The 16,102-nt window shown below is 46.8% G+C and overlaps 4 protein-coding genes across 4 annotated transcripts; 3 read left to right on the top strand and 1 right to left on the bottom strand.

The window, feature by feature from the left end:
- The first annotated feature begins 813 nt into the window (after window positions 1–813).
- On the top strand, window positions 814–2,097 carry LOC123519246 (keratin, type I cytoskeletal 9-like). Its single transcript, XM_045280375.1, has 2 exons — window positions 814–835; window positions 927–2,097. The coding sequence occupies exons 1-2, from the start codon at window positions 814–816 to the stop codon at window positions 1,958–1,960; spliced, it is 1,056 nt and encodes a 351-aa protein (XP_045136310.1). The 3' UTR covers window positions 1,961–2,097.
- Window positions 2,098–2,755: 658 nt separating this feature from the next.
- LOC123519245 (glycine-rich protein DOT1-like) lies at window positions 2,756–3,844 on the top strand (the record flags this gene model as incomplete). Its single annotated transcript, XM_045280374.1, has 1 exon — window positions 2,756–3,844. A coding segment is annotated over one exon (936 nt), but the record flags the coding sequence as incomplete, so codon positions are not given.
- Window positions 3,845–4,434: 590 nt separating this feature from the next.
- LOC123519244 (glycine-rich cell wall structural protein 1.8-like) lies at window positions 4,435–6,849 on the top strand. Its single transcript, XM_045280373.1, has 2 exons — window positions 4,435–4,447; window positions 5,649–6,849. The coding sequence occupies exons 1-2, from the start codon at window positions 4,435–4,437 to the stop codon at window positions 6,710–6,712; spliced, it is 1,077 nt and encodes a 358-aa protein (XP_045136308.1). The 3' UTR covers window positions 6,713–6,849.
- Window positions 6,850–11,605: 4,756 nt separating this feature from the next.
- Window positions 11,606–13,546, bottom strand: LOC123519626 (glycine-rich protein 23-like). Its single transcript, XM_045281066.1, has 2 exons — window positions 13,447–13,546; window positions 11,606–12,555 (listed from the first exon to the last, which is right to left on the bottom strand). The coding sequence occupies exons 1-2, from the start codon at window positions 13,456–13,458 to the stop codon at window positions 11,764–11,766; spliced, it is 804 nt and encodes a 267-aa protein (XP_045137001.1). The 5' UTR covers window positions 13,459–13,546; the 3' UTR covers window positions 11,606–11,763.
- Between the last annotated feature and the right edge of the window lie 2,556 nt (window positions 13,547–16,102).

The raw sequence follows: 16,102 nt of genomic DNA, 5'->3' as shown, positions 1-16,102 counted from the left end.
GTATTTTGAAGACAATTAAGTTCATCGGTAAAGTTTATGGGAACTGTAGTTGTATTTATACACTATCTGTTATTTTATTTGTCTATTTCCATATTATCATTATTTTTCTTTTGCGTCGTAAGACTAAATGTACAAAGTCAAATTTTATTGCACGAGAGGACCTGCCACTCAGTCCAATTTAGATTTCAATTATGATTCTAATATTTCGTTTTGTGCCGTATCTGATCTTATTCTAATATCATGGAAGTTTTCTCTGTCGTTTCATCTTTTCCAGGAAGCACTGCATGGTCACAATGTCAAGGTCGTTTTCCTGTAGAATATGAAACTAAAGTTCCTTCCAAGGCATGATGGACGGATATTAGGAGGGTGGCTGGCCACCAAGATCCTACTCTTCCTCCTTGGGAAAGTCTTGGTAAGGACATCAATATCACGTTGTATTTTTGCATGGATGATGAGGTCAGCTGGTGTCCTTGTGCCATAATCAATTTCCGCGTGTATTTACCTCATACAGACTTGAGCGGTATGATATTAAAAAAAAAAAGAATGAAGTCGAGTGAATCATCGAAGTCGTCGTCTGTAAAGAAAATTTTCCTTCGTTGCACTCTATAAAAAATGATTGCTTGTGTTTGTATGTGCGTGCGTGCAAGAAGTCATAAATGATGGACATCAAATCTCATGATATAGCATAAAGAGAGGGGAGAAACGCCCCCTCTGGCTGGATCACGAGCAGTGGCTGAAAGGAGAAGAGACAGCAAGGGAAGGCCTGAGCTATATAATGCCGTGTACGGTGGTGGACTGACAACACACTTCACCATGAAGCTCCTGGTGAGTGCTTGTCCGCTGCGGTGCTTCCCGGCAGTACTGATGAAGTGACCAACTGCTTGTTGTGACGCAAAGCTTTGAGTAACCAAACCACCTTCCCACAGATTATCTTGGCCTTAGTGATCGGGACGGTCGTCTGCGAGACCCAGCAGGGCTACGGCAGCGGGCGCCCTCTGGTGGCAGCTTCTCCCACGGCGGAGGAGGCTTTGGCGGCGGCGGTGGCGGTGGAGGAGGACTGTACGGCAGTGGAGGAACAAGCGGTGGAGGCTTTGGTGGTGGCTTCGGCGGTGACTTTGGAGGAGGCTCCTCTTCTGGTGGAGGAGGAGGAGGCGGCTATGGTGGTGGCTTTGGAGGAGGCTCCTCTTCTGGAGGAGGAGGAGGTGGAGGCTATGGCAGTGTTAATGGAGGAGGCTCTTGTGGCGCTGGCCAAGTGCGTCACGTTGACGGCAGCTGCGTCACGCCTCAGGTCACCCGCAACCTTTATGTATACCGCGCCCCTGCCGTGGCGCCCGTCGAGGGGTATCGTAGCCCAGTGCCCCCGCCCCGCGTGAATCACAACATTATTTTCATCCACACTCCCGAGGATCTTGGTGGCCAGGAGCCCGTCGTGGTGCCGCCCCCGCAGCAGAAGAACGTGGTGTACCTGCTGAGCAGGCGGCCTGAGCAGGACCAGCAAGTGATCCACGTACCGGCACCCGAGCAGCAGGCGCCAGAGATCTTCTTCGTCAACTACGTCGATGGAGAGAACCCGTCCCTGCCCACCGGCGGCGACCTGCAGTCTGCCCTCAGCCAGGCCTCGCAGGGCAGCGCTGGAGGTGTCATCGGCGGCGGAGGCAATAGCGGCATCGGTGGCGGTTACGGAGGCGGCAACAGTGGTGATGGTCATGGCAACGGTGGCAGTGGCGGCGGTGGCGCGAATGGTGGCGGTTATGGAAACGGCGCTATTACCGGTGGTGGCTTTGGGGGTGGATTCGGCGGTGGCAGCAATGGTGGCGGTTATGGCAGTGGCGTGGATGGCTCCGGTAATGGTGGTGACTACGGCAGCGACGGTAACAGCGGCGGTGGCTTCGGTGGCGGTAGCAGTGAGTACACCGCCCCTGCACCCACATCTCCTCCACGGGTCTATTACCAGCCCTGAGGTGCTCCGGCCAGCCTGGGGAGACTCCTCAGGTAGCAGATTCGCTTCTCTTCCTTCTCAGGTCTTTGATTTGTTGGTTCTTGTGGCGTGACTCGCGTCGGTTGAGGTTGCCACCCGATCCGATGACGTGAAATAAATGTGACGAACGTTTGCTGATGTGTTACTGTCTTCCTGAGAGAGAGAGAGAGAGAGAGAGAGAGAGAGAGAGAGAGAGGCTTTGATGGGGGACAATTCACCGTTTGTTTGTGGAGGAGAGGGAGCAAAGACGAGGCAGGGGAGCATGACGGCAGAACACAGTGAAAGGAGACGACTCGGGGATCAGTACTGTGTGTGTTGTGGGCTGACGTCTCCACATCCCCCGCCACGCCCTTGAGAAATGCCACTAATACGTCTCTGAAAAAATCGTCGCCGCTCTTCTTAAGTAAATATTACCTTGTCACTAAGCACTAGTGAATGTGTAAACCGGTGAGAAGAGGTGCTGTGTGTGTGTGTGTGTGTGTGTGTGTGTGTAAAAAACTTAGGAAGGAAAGCAAGGGCATTAGTTTGCATTGCCAGTGGAAGGGAGATACGCCCCCTCCGGCCGCATGACGTCAGCTGGGTAGGCCGAGAGGAGACAGTAGGGGAAGGCCTGAGCTATATAATAGCGTCGGTGATGGTGGACTGGCATCGCATTTCACCATGAAGCTCCTGGTGAGTGCTTGCCCACCGCGGTGCTTGCTGGCGATCACAACGCGGTGGGCACGTGGTCTGCCTCACTGATTTACTGATGAAGTGACCACCTGCTTGTTGTGACGCAAAGCTTTGAGTAACCAAACCACCTTCCCACAGATTATCTTGGCCTCAGTGATCGGGGCGGTCGTCTGCGAGACCCAGCAGGGCTACGGCGGCGGGGCGCCCTCTGGTGGCAGCTTCTCCCACGGCGGAGGAGGTTTTGGCGGCGGCGGAGGTAGCTTCGGCAGAGGCGGCGGCGGAGGAGGAGGAGGATACGGCAGTGGAGGAGGAGGTGGAGGAGGCTTTGGTGGTGGCTTTGGAGGAGGTTTTGGAGGAGGCTTCTCTTCTGGAGGAGGAGGAGGAGGAGGAGGCTATGGCGGTGGTAATGGAGGAGGATCTTGTGGCGCCGGCCAAGTGCGTCACGTTGACGGCAGCTGCGTCACGCCCCAGGTCACTCGCAACCTTTATGTGTACCGAGCCCCTGCCGTGGCTCCCATCAAGGGACCACGCCCACAAGTGCCCGCACCACGCTTGGAGCACAACATTGTGTTCATCCACACTCCCGAGGATCTTGGTGGCCAGGAGCCCGTCGTGGTGCCGCCCCCGCAACAGAAGAACGTGGTGTACCTGCTGAGCAAGCGGCCTGAGCAGGACCAGCAGGTGATCCATGTGCCGGCGCCCGAGCAGGAGGCGCCAGAGATCTTCTTCGTCAACTACGCCGATGGAGAGAACCCGTCCCTGCCCACCGGCGGCGATCTGCAGTCCGCCCTCAGCAAGGCTTTGCAGGGCAGCGCTGGAGGTGTCATCGGCGGCGGCGGCGGCGGTGGCATCGGCGGTGGCATTGGTGGCGGCATCGGAGGTGGCATCGGTGGCGGCATCGGTGGTGGCATCGGTGGCGGCATCGGTGGTGGTTACGGCAGCGGCGGTGGCAGCGGCAGTGGCTTCGGAGGTGGTAGCAGTGGCAGCGGCGAATACAGCGCCCCGGCACCTTCTCCCTCCACTGCTTACTCCCAGCCATAAGCTGCCGCTGCAGTCAGCCTGGCGGCGTCGCTTGAGGCGGCACTCTTCTTCATCTGTCTTTCGCAGTCCCTAACTTATTGGTTCTTGTTTTGTGTCGTGTTGGTTGAGGCTGCGGCCTGACGCGATGACAGAGAAATAAATGTGACAAACGTATATTATGAACTTGTTGCTCCTTTCCTGAGAGAGAGAGAGAGAGAGAGAGAGAGAGAATTTTATATATACATACAATAATTTCGAAACCTAAGCGAATCCCTGGATGAATTCATTTGAACGAAACTTTTCAGATACCGAAATAAGATACAATATTGACGACCGGCAGGAAATATCATAAAGCAAAGAGCTTGTGTTAAAAAAAAAAAATAAATAATATATATATATATATATATATATATATATATATATATATATATATATATATATATATATATATATATATAGTTTGTTCTTCTTTTTTCTGATCTTTGTTTTGATGAAAAGGAAAGAAAATATATATATATATATATATATATATATATATATATATATATATATATATATATATATATATATATATATATATATATATATATATATATATATATATATATATATATATATATATATATATATATATATATATATATATATATATATATATATATATATATATATTAGTTTTTCTTTCCTTTCTTTTTCATCCAAAACAAAAATCTTAGGCTTCAGAAAACTACAGCAAGAAACACACCTTACTAATCAGACGCCGCATGGCTGGCAGTAGTGAGAAACTCAAAGACAGGAAGTGCAAGAGAGAGAGAGAGAGAGAGAGAGAGAGAGAGAGAGAGATTTGATGAGTGTTGAGCGTTTTCGTTTGCTTTTGAGTATATGAACATAATGTCAGTGGTGAGTGTGTGTGTGTGTGTGTGTGTGTGTGTGTGTGTGTGTGTGTGTGTGTGTGTGTGTGTACTCACTGACTCGCTAGTCATCTTTCAAAGATTAACTTGTAATTCGTCTCTATTTCTAAAAGGGCTTTCACTGTGTCCATCTCGAGTTGTATATTTATGGCAAGTTATTTTCATTCCTGTATTTTGAAGACAATTAAGTTCATCGGTAAAGTTTATGGGAACTGTAGTTGTATTTATACACAATCTGTTATTTTATTTGTCTATTTCCATATTATCATTATTTTTCTTTTGCGTCGTAAGACTAAATGTACAAAGTCAAATTTTATTGCACGAGAGGACCTGCCACTCAGTCCAATTTAGATTTCAATTATGATTCTAATATTTCGTTTTGTGCCGTATCTGATCTTATTCTAATATCATGGAAGCCTTCTCTGTCGTTTCATCTTTTCCAGGAAGCACTGCATGGTCACAATGTCAAGGTCGTTTTCCTGTAGAATATGAAACTAAAGTTCCTTCCAAGGCATGATGGACGGATATTAGGAGGGTGGCTGGCCACCAAGATCCTACTCTTCCTCCTTGGGAAAGTCTTGGTAAGGACATCAATATCACGTTGTATTTTTGCATGGTTGATGAGGTCAGCTGGTGTCCTTGTGCCATAATCAATTTCCGCGTGTATTTACCTCATACAGACTTGAGCGGTATGATATTAAAAAAAAAAAAAAATGAAGTCGAGTGAATCATCGAAGTCGTCGTCTGTAAAGAAAATTTTCCTTCGTTGCACTCTATAAAAAATGATTGCTTGTGTTTGTATGTGCGTGCGTGCAAGAAGTCATAAATGATGGACATCAAATCTCATGATATAGCATAAAGAGAGGGGAGAAACGCCCCCTCTGGCTGGATCACGAGCAGTGGCTGAAAGGAGAAGAGACAGCAAGGGAAGGCCTGAGCTATATAATGCCGTGTACGGTGGTGGACTGACAACACACTTCACCATGAAGCTCCTGGTGAGTGCTTGTCCGCTGCAGTGCTTCCCGGCAGTACTGATGAAGTGACCAACTGCTTGTTGTGACGCAAAGCTTTGAGTAACCAAACCACCTTCCCACAGATTATCTTGGCCTTAGTGATCGGGGCGGTCGTCTGCGAGACCCAGCAGGGCTACGGCAGCGGGGCGCCCTCTGGTGGCAGCTTCTCCCACGGCGGAGGAGGCTTTGGCGGCGGCGGTGGCGGTGGAGGAGGACTGTACGGCAGTGGAGGAACAAGCGGTGGAGGCTTTGGTGGTGGCTTCGGCGGTGACTTTGGAGGAGGCTCCTCTTCTGGTGGAGGAGGAGGAGGCGGCTATGGTGGTGGCTTTGGAGGAGGCTCCTCTTCTGGAGGAGGAGGAGGTGGAGGCTATGGCAGTGTTAATGGAGGAGGCTCTTGTGGCGCTGGCCAAGTGCGTCACGTTGACGGCAGCTGCGTCACGCCCCAGGTCACCCGCAACCTTTATGTATACCGCGCCCCTGCCGTGGCGCCCGTCGAGGGGTATCGTAGCCCAGTGCCCCCGCCCCGCGTGAATCACAACATTATTTTCATCCACACTCCCGAGGATCTTGGTGGCCAGGAGCCCGTCGTGGTGCCGCCCCCGCAGCAGAAGAACGTGGTGTACCTGCTGAGCAGGCGGCCTGAGCAAGACCAGCAAGTGATCCACGTACCGGCACCCGAGCAGCAGGCGCCAGAGATCTTCTTCGTCAACTACGTCGATGGAGAGAACCCGTCCCTGCCCACCGGCGGCGACCTGCAGTCTGCCCTCAGCCAGGCCTCGCAGGGCAGCGCTGGAGGTGTCATCGGCGGCGGAGGTAGTGGTGGCATCGGTGGCGGTTACGGAGGCGGCAACAGTGGTGGTGGTCATGGCAACGGTGGCAGTGGCGGCGGTGGCGCGAATGGTGGCGGTTATGGAAACGGCGCTATTACCGGTGGTGGCTTTGGGGGTGGATTCGGCGGTGGCAGCAATGGTGGCGGTTATGGCAGTGGCGTAGGTGGCTCCGGTAATGGTGGTGACTACGGCAGCGGCGGTAACAGCGGCGGTGGCTTCGGTGGCGGTAGCAGTGAGTACACCGCCCCTGCACCCACATCTCCTCCACGGGTCTATTACCAGCCCTGAGGTGCTCCGGCCAGCCTGGGGAGACTCCTCAGGTAGCAGATTCGCTTCTCTTCCTTCTCAGGTCTTTGATTTGTTGGTTCTTGTGGCGTGACTCGCGTCGGTTGAGGTTGCCACCCGATCCGATGACGTGAAATAAATGTGACGAACGTTTGCTGATGTGTTACTGTCTTCCTGAGATATATATATATATATATATATATATATATATATATATATATATATATATATATATATATATATAGAGAGAGAGAGAGAGAGAGAGAGAGAGAGAGAGAGAGAGAGAGAGAGAGAGAGAGACTCAGATTTAGATTCATAACTTTTATTCACTAGATGAAATAATCATACATGTGAAAGAGACTGATGATTGCCCCATAGGCCAGTCTCTTCATTTTTTTTTTAAGGTTATATACATTTAAAGTTTACAGTGTGTGTGTTTATGTATATATACACTGACGACGTTGGTATTGGAAAAAAAAAAGAGAGGGAGAGAGAGATTGCTTTTCAGCTATAAATTACTTATTTTACATAAACGCTTAGTAAACTCACATTAATGCAACATATATAACTTATCAAAATAGATTAAAACATTGCAACATTACCAATAGTTACAGAATGATAAGCTAAAACACGCAATCATGAACTAGAAGATAAATAACCCGGAAAACAAACACGAGATGGCATCAGTGAGAGGCAGGACGGGGCGTTGTGGTAGTGGGGGAGGGAGGGTACTTGTAAACATTGAGGGAAGAGTGAGTCTGGCTACCCGTCCATCAATTGTTATAAGATTTTACGGCCGGCGGGTGAATATTTCTCGGTTTTTCTCTCCTGCCGACCCATGAGGACTGTGAGGAGTACGCTGCCTTCACGGTGACTGTGGTGAGTATGTGAAAGTGACAGTAATGGTATATGTGTGTGTGTGTGTGTGTGTGTGTGTGTCTGTGTATGTGTGTGTGTTAACCTCTGGCCCGCTAGTCATGTTACCAAACCAAACCTATAATTTATCTTCATTTTCGACGAGTTTTGACATGTTTTTGCCCCCGTGTGGTGTATGAATTTCCGATATTGCGTGGTAAATTCCTTCCGTGTATCTTGAAGGTGCTGAAATGTATCGTTAATTGAAAAAAAGGATTGGAACTGTGATGAGCTTTTCGTAGCCTGGGTGTGTCTCTTGCGATGATTCTGTACATGTATGCCCTAGTTCCCTTGTATGGTGGTGGTGAATATACGCCTGGTTGTCGTGTGTGATGAAACCTGGTTCGTCATTATTATTTACTCGTATTGTGAAAGATAATACACGTTGCATATTTTTATTTTCCTTTTATAATGAAGTATAGGTTGCCATTGTTATTTATTATGATGAATTAAAGACCAGTCACCTTACCCCATTAGAAACTCATTCCATTAGCAACCATTCATCCCATTAACTTGACCCATTAACAGCTTACCCCATTGGAAATTTACTTATTCTTCTTATTAACAACTGTATCCACTAACAACTCAACCCATTAACAACTGAGCCCATTAAGATATCAACCCATTATATTAACTCAGTCAGTCTGTTGTATAATACCAAACAAAATATCTTAACAGCACCCTCGTTAACTTAAAAGCTCCCTCATCCCCACCTCCAGCCTCCCTACCCCGACCTCCAACCTCACGAACCCCAGGAACATCAGTGACATCAATATCTGTCTCTTTATCCAGGTGATGATGACTGTTGATGATGTCAGCTGTTACTTTAGTGTTTGGCCGAGTGACTGGTCTGTTTAACTTAATTGATTCTGGCGTATGTAATATTTGTCTTGGTTTCTTCGTGTTGACTTGACTTGACCTACATGATGCCACTGTAAAACTATTGCCCGTATTCACAAACGCCTTGCTCTCTCACCACGACAGTTTTCCAAGGCCACAGAGATGACTAGCAAGGTTTTCAAGACAGTTTTCCCTATGATAATGTAGAAATCTTGCCAGTCCTTCAGCGGAACCATAAAAATAATCTTAAAAACTGGAGCATCTTCAAGTATAGGCACTGGAAGTAGTGATGGGGAGAGTAAAATGTTTAAGAATACTGGTCTATGTCGATGTAGGTGTTTCTTTTTGGGGATTTTCTTTTCTATTTCAAGTACAGAGATTATTTGTGTTTTGTGTAGGAATAGTTTTTTTTTTTTTTTCTAAGGTGGTTTTAGATTCGTGTATAGTTGGTGCGTGGTTACGAATAGAAGGGAGGAAGGAAGGAAGGAAGGAAGGAAGGAAGGAAGGAAAGAAAAAATATGCGTTACATGATTATTCTTTTTTTCTCATTATTTTTTCGTTGCCATCATCATCGTCATCATCGTTATCGTCTTCATCATCATCATCATCATCATCATCATCATCACTATTATTATCATCATCTCCTCCTCCTCCTCCTCCTCCTCCTCCTCCTCCTCCTCCTCCTCCTCCACAAACATTTTCCCCTCCTGACATTTATTGCTACATCAATTCACAATTTCAATCTTCTCAAATACAACACTATTTTCATAAGTATCCCTTGAATGAATAAGTTACGTTTTCTACTGATGTCATCGTGAGGCAGGTAAACGAAGGGCCAGAGAGATATTACCTGTGTGACCTGTATTGGGAAACGCTTTGCCCTCTCACCACGATTGTTATCCAAGGCCACAGAGATGATTACCTGGGTTTTCAAGAGTGTTTCTCTCTTTAATCCCTTCATTATTTGGACGCATTTCTTACCATGAATTTTGAGAGTGATCAGACAATTTTATCTACTTTAGGAAGGGTCTATGACGGTCAGAGGATTAATGGCCAGGGTCTTCATTATTTTATTATGAACCTGTATAGAGTCATCAAATAATAAGCAGAATGAATATTGAAACAAGTAATAGAAAACCTATTAATCTGTCACTAGAACCACAAAAAAGAGTCTTCACTATTTTAATCCCCACAAGTTTTTTTTTGAATCTATAAAATCACCAAATAGTTAGCAGAGTGAATATGGAAACGTGTCATGATACTGAAGGGGTTAATCATATAGGAAACCTGTTAACCCGTCACTAGAACCACAAAAAAGAGCCTTCAAAACCCGTACCACATCAACTAGAGCCTTCAGAAAGCAGTAATGGAGATGTGGCGGAGTTTCAGAGTATAGTCCTGTATTTAATCATTTGTTACACGTGTTTTCTTTCTTATTGTGGGACTGATGGTTCAAGGAAGCTCACCTTTCCCTCACCTGCTTGTTCCGCCAGGTGTTGCGTGACCGTTCTGCCCCATCACCATCCCTCATGATGCTTGCTTGGCGTTGCGTAGTGAGATTCATGACCGGGTGTGGATGGGTGAGGGAGGGGAATGGTGCGCGTGTTGGTGGTGATGGTGGTAGTGGTGGTGATGGTGGTGGTGGTGGTGATGAGTAGCGACTTTCTCCTCCCTTAAATGTGTGAAAGTTTACAGTTTATCTTGATATCGTCATAGATGTTTATTCTGGTGTTTTGTTGTTATTGCTGCGTGTGCTGGTGGTGTTGCTACTGCTTCGCTTACTGGTGTTGTTGTTGTTGTTGTTGTTCTTCTTGTTGTTGTTACTGTTGTTGGTTTTGTCACTTTCGGATTTATTGCTTCTTGCTTCCGCTTTGTTATCATTCTTTACTACTACTACTACTACTACTACTACTACTACTACTACTACTACTACTACGACTACATTTACCTCCACTTCATCCCATCATACTACAAATTATGCCTTGTATTTTTCATCTATGGGAAGGTAAATATTTTCTTTTCTCTGTTAACAAAATGAATAAAAGAAATATACGAGAAAAAAAAGGAAAAGTAAGAAAAGAAAAAACGAGAAAGAAGAAGATGAAGACGAAATAAGTATAGTAACCAGTCACATGATGATGCAGAAAAAAATCCACTCTCTCTCTCTCTCTCTCTCTCTCTCTCTCTCTCTCTCTCTCTCTCTCTCTCTCTCTCTCTCTCTCTCTCTCTCTCTCTCAACACAAATTAGAACCGGTCCATCCGCTTCATCTTCTCATCATCTTCAGGTTTTTGTGTCACTTCGCGTGCTTCCAGAGTCGTCAGGCACCGAAGAGGAGACCTTTTTGTGGCCTTTCCGTGCTCTAGGAAGGTCCGTTGCGGTGGTGGTGGTGGTGGTGTGGTGTTAATTTGATGGTGTTGGTTAGTGTTGGTTTGGTTGTGGTGGTGGTGTTGATGTGGTGATGTGGTTTAGTGGTTTGACTTTAATTTTGTGGTGTTGGTTTGGTGGTGGTGTATGCTTGTGTGTGGTTTAGTGGTGTGGTGGTCATGGTGGTGGTGTTGGAGTGACTGTTATAATTTACTAGCTTAATTGTGTTTCGCAAGACTGTGTTGCGTTGTGCATTCCCCAATTTGCTCTCTCTCTTTCTCTCTCTTTACGCGTGTGTATAACTTCGCTGTCATGGGAAAGTTTTTTTTTTTTATTATTATTATTACTGCTTATTTTCTTATGTGCTTATTTGTCTGTCACGGAAGTGGTTCTTATGTTTGCTTCCCGGTGTGTGTGTGTGTGTGTGTGTGTGTGTGTGTGTGTGTGTGTGTGTGTGTGTGTGTGTGTGTGTATCTGTTCGTATTTCTTATGTTTTATTGTTACTTTAGATTACTTATCGTCCTTTTCTTTGGTTTTGAAGCTTTATCTCTTATCGACGTGTTTTGATTTGCATTATTGTTTCCTTTTCATTAACTTGTGTAATAAGAAACAGGTGTTTGGCACGTGTGTGAGGCGAGCAGTCTCTTTTTCCTGTTGATCTGTATGGTAGCGAGGATTGGTTGTGCTGAGTGTGAGTGAGCTGCAGTGTGTGAGAGGAGGAGGATAATGAGAGTGGTGAGAGTAGGGAGAGAGGAGGGACAATAATACAGTTGTTGAAAACTAAACAAGTGATTCCATTCTTCCTTGGAGCGAGTACAAAAATACAATGTGGATGAAGATATTTGCAGGGTGGGGGGAGGGGGAAAGGCGCAGCCAGCCAGGGACCATAGCCGCTTGTGACGTGCGTGGCGCTGGGCGCGACGCCGGTAGGAGCTTAGGGGGTGGTGTACAGGTTGGAGGGAGTGGAGACACTGCCGCCATAGCCACCAGAGCCGCCGCCGAAACCACCACCACTGCCGCCGCCGAAACCACCACCACTGCCGCCGCCAAAACCGCCGCCAAAGCCACCGCCGAAGCCACCGCCGCTGCCGCCATGGACAACCTCGCCGCTGCCCTGCGAGGCCTTGCTGAGGGCAGAGAGCAGGTCGCCGCCGGTGGGCAGGGACGGGTTCTCTCCTTCGGCGTAGTTGACAAAGAAGATCTCTGGTGCCTCCTGCTCGGGTGCCGGCACGTGGATAAGCTGCTGATCCTGCTGAGGCCGCTTGCTCAGCAGGTACACCACGTTCTTCTGCTGGGGGGGAGGCACCACGACAGGCTGCTGGTTGATGAGGCTCTCAGGAGTGTGGATGAACACAATGTTGTGCTCCAGGCGGGGAGGAGGCACTGGAGGGCGCGGCCCCACGATGGGCGCAAGATCTGGGGCGCGGTAGACGTACAGGTTGCGGGTGACCTGGGGCGTGACGCAGCTGCCGTCAACGTGACGCACTTGGCCTCCACCACAGCTTCCACCACCGCCATAGCCGCCTCCAAAGCCTCCTCCAAAGCCACCGCCAAACCCACCGCCAAAGTCACCGCCAAAGCCACCGCCACCTCCACCTCCACTGCCGTAGCCGCCGCCGCCTCCTCCTCCGCCGCCGCCGCCATGGGAGAAGCTTACGCCAGAGGACGCTCCGCCACCATAACCTTGCTCGGCAGTAGCGACTGCCAGCAGCGCTGACGCGACAACCTGCAAGGAAGTAAGAATGTGAAGTATGAAAGGTGACTGGGAGCCTCGAGGGACGCCGCGAGGCCCAGCCAGCTGTGAGGTGCTGGTGTCAGAACGCTTCTGTGCGGCGCTGCTGATTTAGCCTTCCTGGTGCAGGGCACGTGGGGAACACAGGCGAATGTCTCTTTGACTACAAGCTACAAGAGGCAACACCCTCTGCAGCTCCAACAAGGAGGCGCTGCACAGCACCACTGGTGGTAACATGGTGATTACACCAGCCTGCAGCGTTACATCTGCTGTATTTGATTGCACTGCACTCTCACGGGGCCGTTATAGAGGAGGAGTCAGAGTCGGTGACTGTTATTGTGAGGGGAATGTTAGCGCCAAACTGAAGGGAGGACCATGCCGCTGAAAAGTGAAGGTAATGACGGTCTAAGGGGAAAACTTGATAAAGACAGTGCCACTTCAAAAAGTGGTGACACCGTGAAGGGAAGACACAGTGCCATTTTCAGAAGAGAAGATTGAGTGCCGTTCTGAAGGGAAGACTTAGTGTGACTTTCAAAGGAGGTGGCTACTCTGGAGGAGTGCCACTCGAAAGTTAAAAGAAGCTTTGTGTCACAGTGAAGGGAAGACAGTGCCACTCTGAAGGGAAGGAAAATAGTGCTGCTTTGAGGGGAAGACAGTGCCACTCTGAAGGGAAGGAAAATAGTGCTGCTCTGAGGGGAAGACAGTGCCACTCTGAAGGAAGGAAGTGCTGCTCTGAGGGGAAGACAGTGCCACTCTGAAGGGAAGGAAAATAGTGCTGCTCTGAGGGGAAGACAGTGCCACTCTGAAGGGAAGGAAGACTCAACTGTCACTCAAAAAGGAGAGATTTAGTGCCACTGTGAAGGGAGGGAGCGCCCTTGTACTCACCAGGAGCTTCATCGTTACGAGTGATGTGGTTCAGCAGGGCCTCGCGTCTATATATACCTGGCCCTCTCTCCAGCTCTCGCTCTCGCTCTCTTTCTCCCGCCCTCTGCTACCTCTCTGTCTCTTTCTCTCTTTCTTTCCTCAGCTGCTGCCTCCTCACCTCCTCCCTTCCCTTCCCTTCTCTTCGCAAACAACCTCCTCCTCCTCGTCTTTCTCTTCCTCCTCCTCTTCGTCTTCCTCTCCCCCCTCTTCTTATTCCTTTCTCTTTCTAGTGATCCATTCTAGTCTAGCTGTTCTTTATTCATGGCTTTTCTGCTTTCCATCTCTACTTTATTTCTTTTTTTTTTTCCTTTAACTTTTATTTCGTTATATCAATTGCTATCTGTTTTTATCTTCTTACTTTGGTGTGTTTAGTTTATTTATTTTTTTTTTTTGTTGGAGTGTATGGGTCTCTCTCTCTCTCTCTCTCTCTCTCTCTCTCTCTCTCTCTCTCTCTCTCTCTCTCTCTCTCTCTCTCTGCTTTCATTGTTGCTTCTGCACCTGGTATTTTCATTCCGTCCCGTCATTGTCTCCCCACGCTTCCTTTCCTCATTCTTTCCTGTTTCCTATGCCTTTGGGTACACTCTCTCTCTCTCTCTCTCTCTCTCTCTCTCTCTCTCTTCTCACGGTAATAATGATGTTATGTGTATATTTAAGCATTTAAGTATTTTTTGAAAAGATACATGACCATGCACACGCTTTTGTTTGTGTTCCTGTGTGAGTTTCTCTCTCTCTCTCTCTCTCTCTCTCTCTCTCTCTCTCTCTCTCTCTCTCTCTCTCTCTCTCTCTCTCTCTCTCTCTCTCTCTCTCTCTCTCTCTCTCTCTCTCTCTCTCTCTCTCTCACTTTCACTCTTTCACTTCATTCATGAATTTTCTGTATTTTCTCCTCCTCCTCCTCCTCCTCCTCCTCCTCCTCCTCCTCCTCCTCCTCCTCCTCCTCCTCCTCCTCCTCCTCCTCCTCCTCCTCCTCCTCCTCCTCCTCCTCCTCCTCCTCCTCCTCCTCCTCCTCATTTTCTTACTTTCCTGCCCCGACGATAGTGATGCAACTAAACATTAACGTCACAGCCAACATTGTTTTTAATGATGGTGGTTATGGCGGTGGTGATGTTGGTGATTGTGTGCGTGTGCGCGTGCGTGCCTCTGTGTGTGTGTGTGTGTGTGTGTGTGTGTGTGTGTGTGTGTGTGTGTGTGTGTGTGTTACGTAGGGTGGAGGGAAAGGAGGAAAATAATATTGATTGAAGAAAAAAAAATAAATGAGGATGAAGAAAAATGCAAGGAAAGAGGGAAACAAAGAGAGAGGAGGAAGAGAAAAAGTGAGAGGTGTATTAAAAGTAGGAGAAGGAGAAAGGTGAAAGAGAAGCAAGAAGAGAATGAAGAATAATGATGAAGGAACAGAGAGAAAATAGGAGAGGGAAAGACTTGAATGACTGGAGAAGGAGGAAGAGGAGGAGGAGGAGGAGGAGGAGAGAAGAAGAAGAAAAAGATGTGTCAATGACTGAAGATGATAGACAAATAAGAAGAATAGGAAATAGTGAAGGAAGATTAAAAAAAGAATAGAATAAGAAAAAGAAACAGGAGATTAGGAATGAAGGAAGAAGATAAAGGAGGAGGAAAATTAGCAGATGAATAACAGATAATTCGAATAAAAGAAAAGAAAAAAGAAAGACAAAAAAATAATTATGACAAAAATGAGACACGAGAGGGAAATAAAGGAAAGAAAACGGAAAGAGGAAGAACAGACTGATGATTGGGAAGAAGAGGAAGGAAGAGAAGAAGAAATTGAAGAGGAGGAAGAAGAAGGATGATAATAATGACAGAAGAGAGAGAAGAGAGGGAAATAAAAGAAAGAAACGAAAAGAAGAAGAATAGACGAATGATTAAGAAGTTGATGGAAGAAGAAGAAGGAGAAGAAGAAGGAGGAAGAAGAAGAATGATAATAATGACAAAAGAGAGACAAGAGAGAAAAATAAAAGAGGGAAAACAGAAAAAAAAGATTAGACGAATGATAAAGATGTAGAAAAAAAAGAAGGAAGAGAAGATGAAAGGGAAAAGAAGGAGGAAGAAGTAAGAAGATGTAAAAGAAGAAAAAGAAGGAAGAGAAGATGAAAGGGAAGAGAAGGAGGAAGAAGAGAACCAGTACCACCAGCAGCTACGGTCGTTAGCAGCATCTAAAGTAGCAGAAGAAGGAACATAACAAAGAGAAAAGAGAAGACTTGTCTGACTTGTCTAGATATTTTTATTTGCTTTTTTTTCCCCTTCTACACTTAATTCATCTCATCTCAGTCGTGAATGAAGGGGAGGAAAGACGAGATAGGAGAACATGCTATCTACTTTTGTGTTTTTCTTGTTTTTCTCTTTTTTTCTGCCTTTCTTTGGGTTCATTTTCTCGTCTTATCTTGCGGGAAAGTTGTCTTGTTGTGGGTCCGTCCGTGTAATAATTCTTCTCGATAATTTAGCGAAAGGGATGAAAATTACTCTTGCTTGTTTTTTTTTTTCTTCATTTTTGTATTTTTATTTTGTTTTTTTAATTATCGTCAACTTTTTTTTTAGGTTTGTTTATTTCCTTATTTATGTGTTTGTTTATTTATTTATTTATGTATTTATCTATTTATATTTGCTT

This window comes from Portunus trituberculatus, chromosome 45 (genome assembly GCF_017591435.1).
Source record: "Portunus trituberculatus isolate SZX2019 chromosome 45, ASM1759143v1, whole genome shotgun sequence".
Classification (NCBI taxonomy): domain Eukaryota; kingdom Metazoa; phylum Arthropoda; class Malacostraca; order Decapoda; family Portunidae; genus Portunus; species Portunus trituberculatus.
The sequence above is the reverse complement of the archived record's forward strand: the minus strand, read 5'-3'. Positions and strand labels throughout refer to the sequence as shown.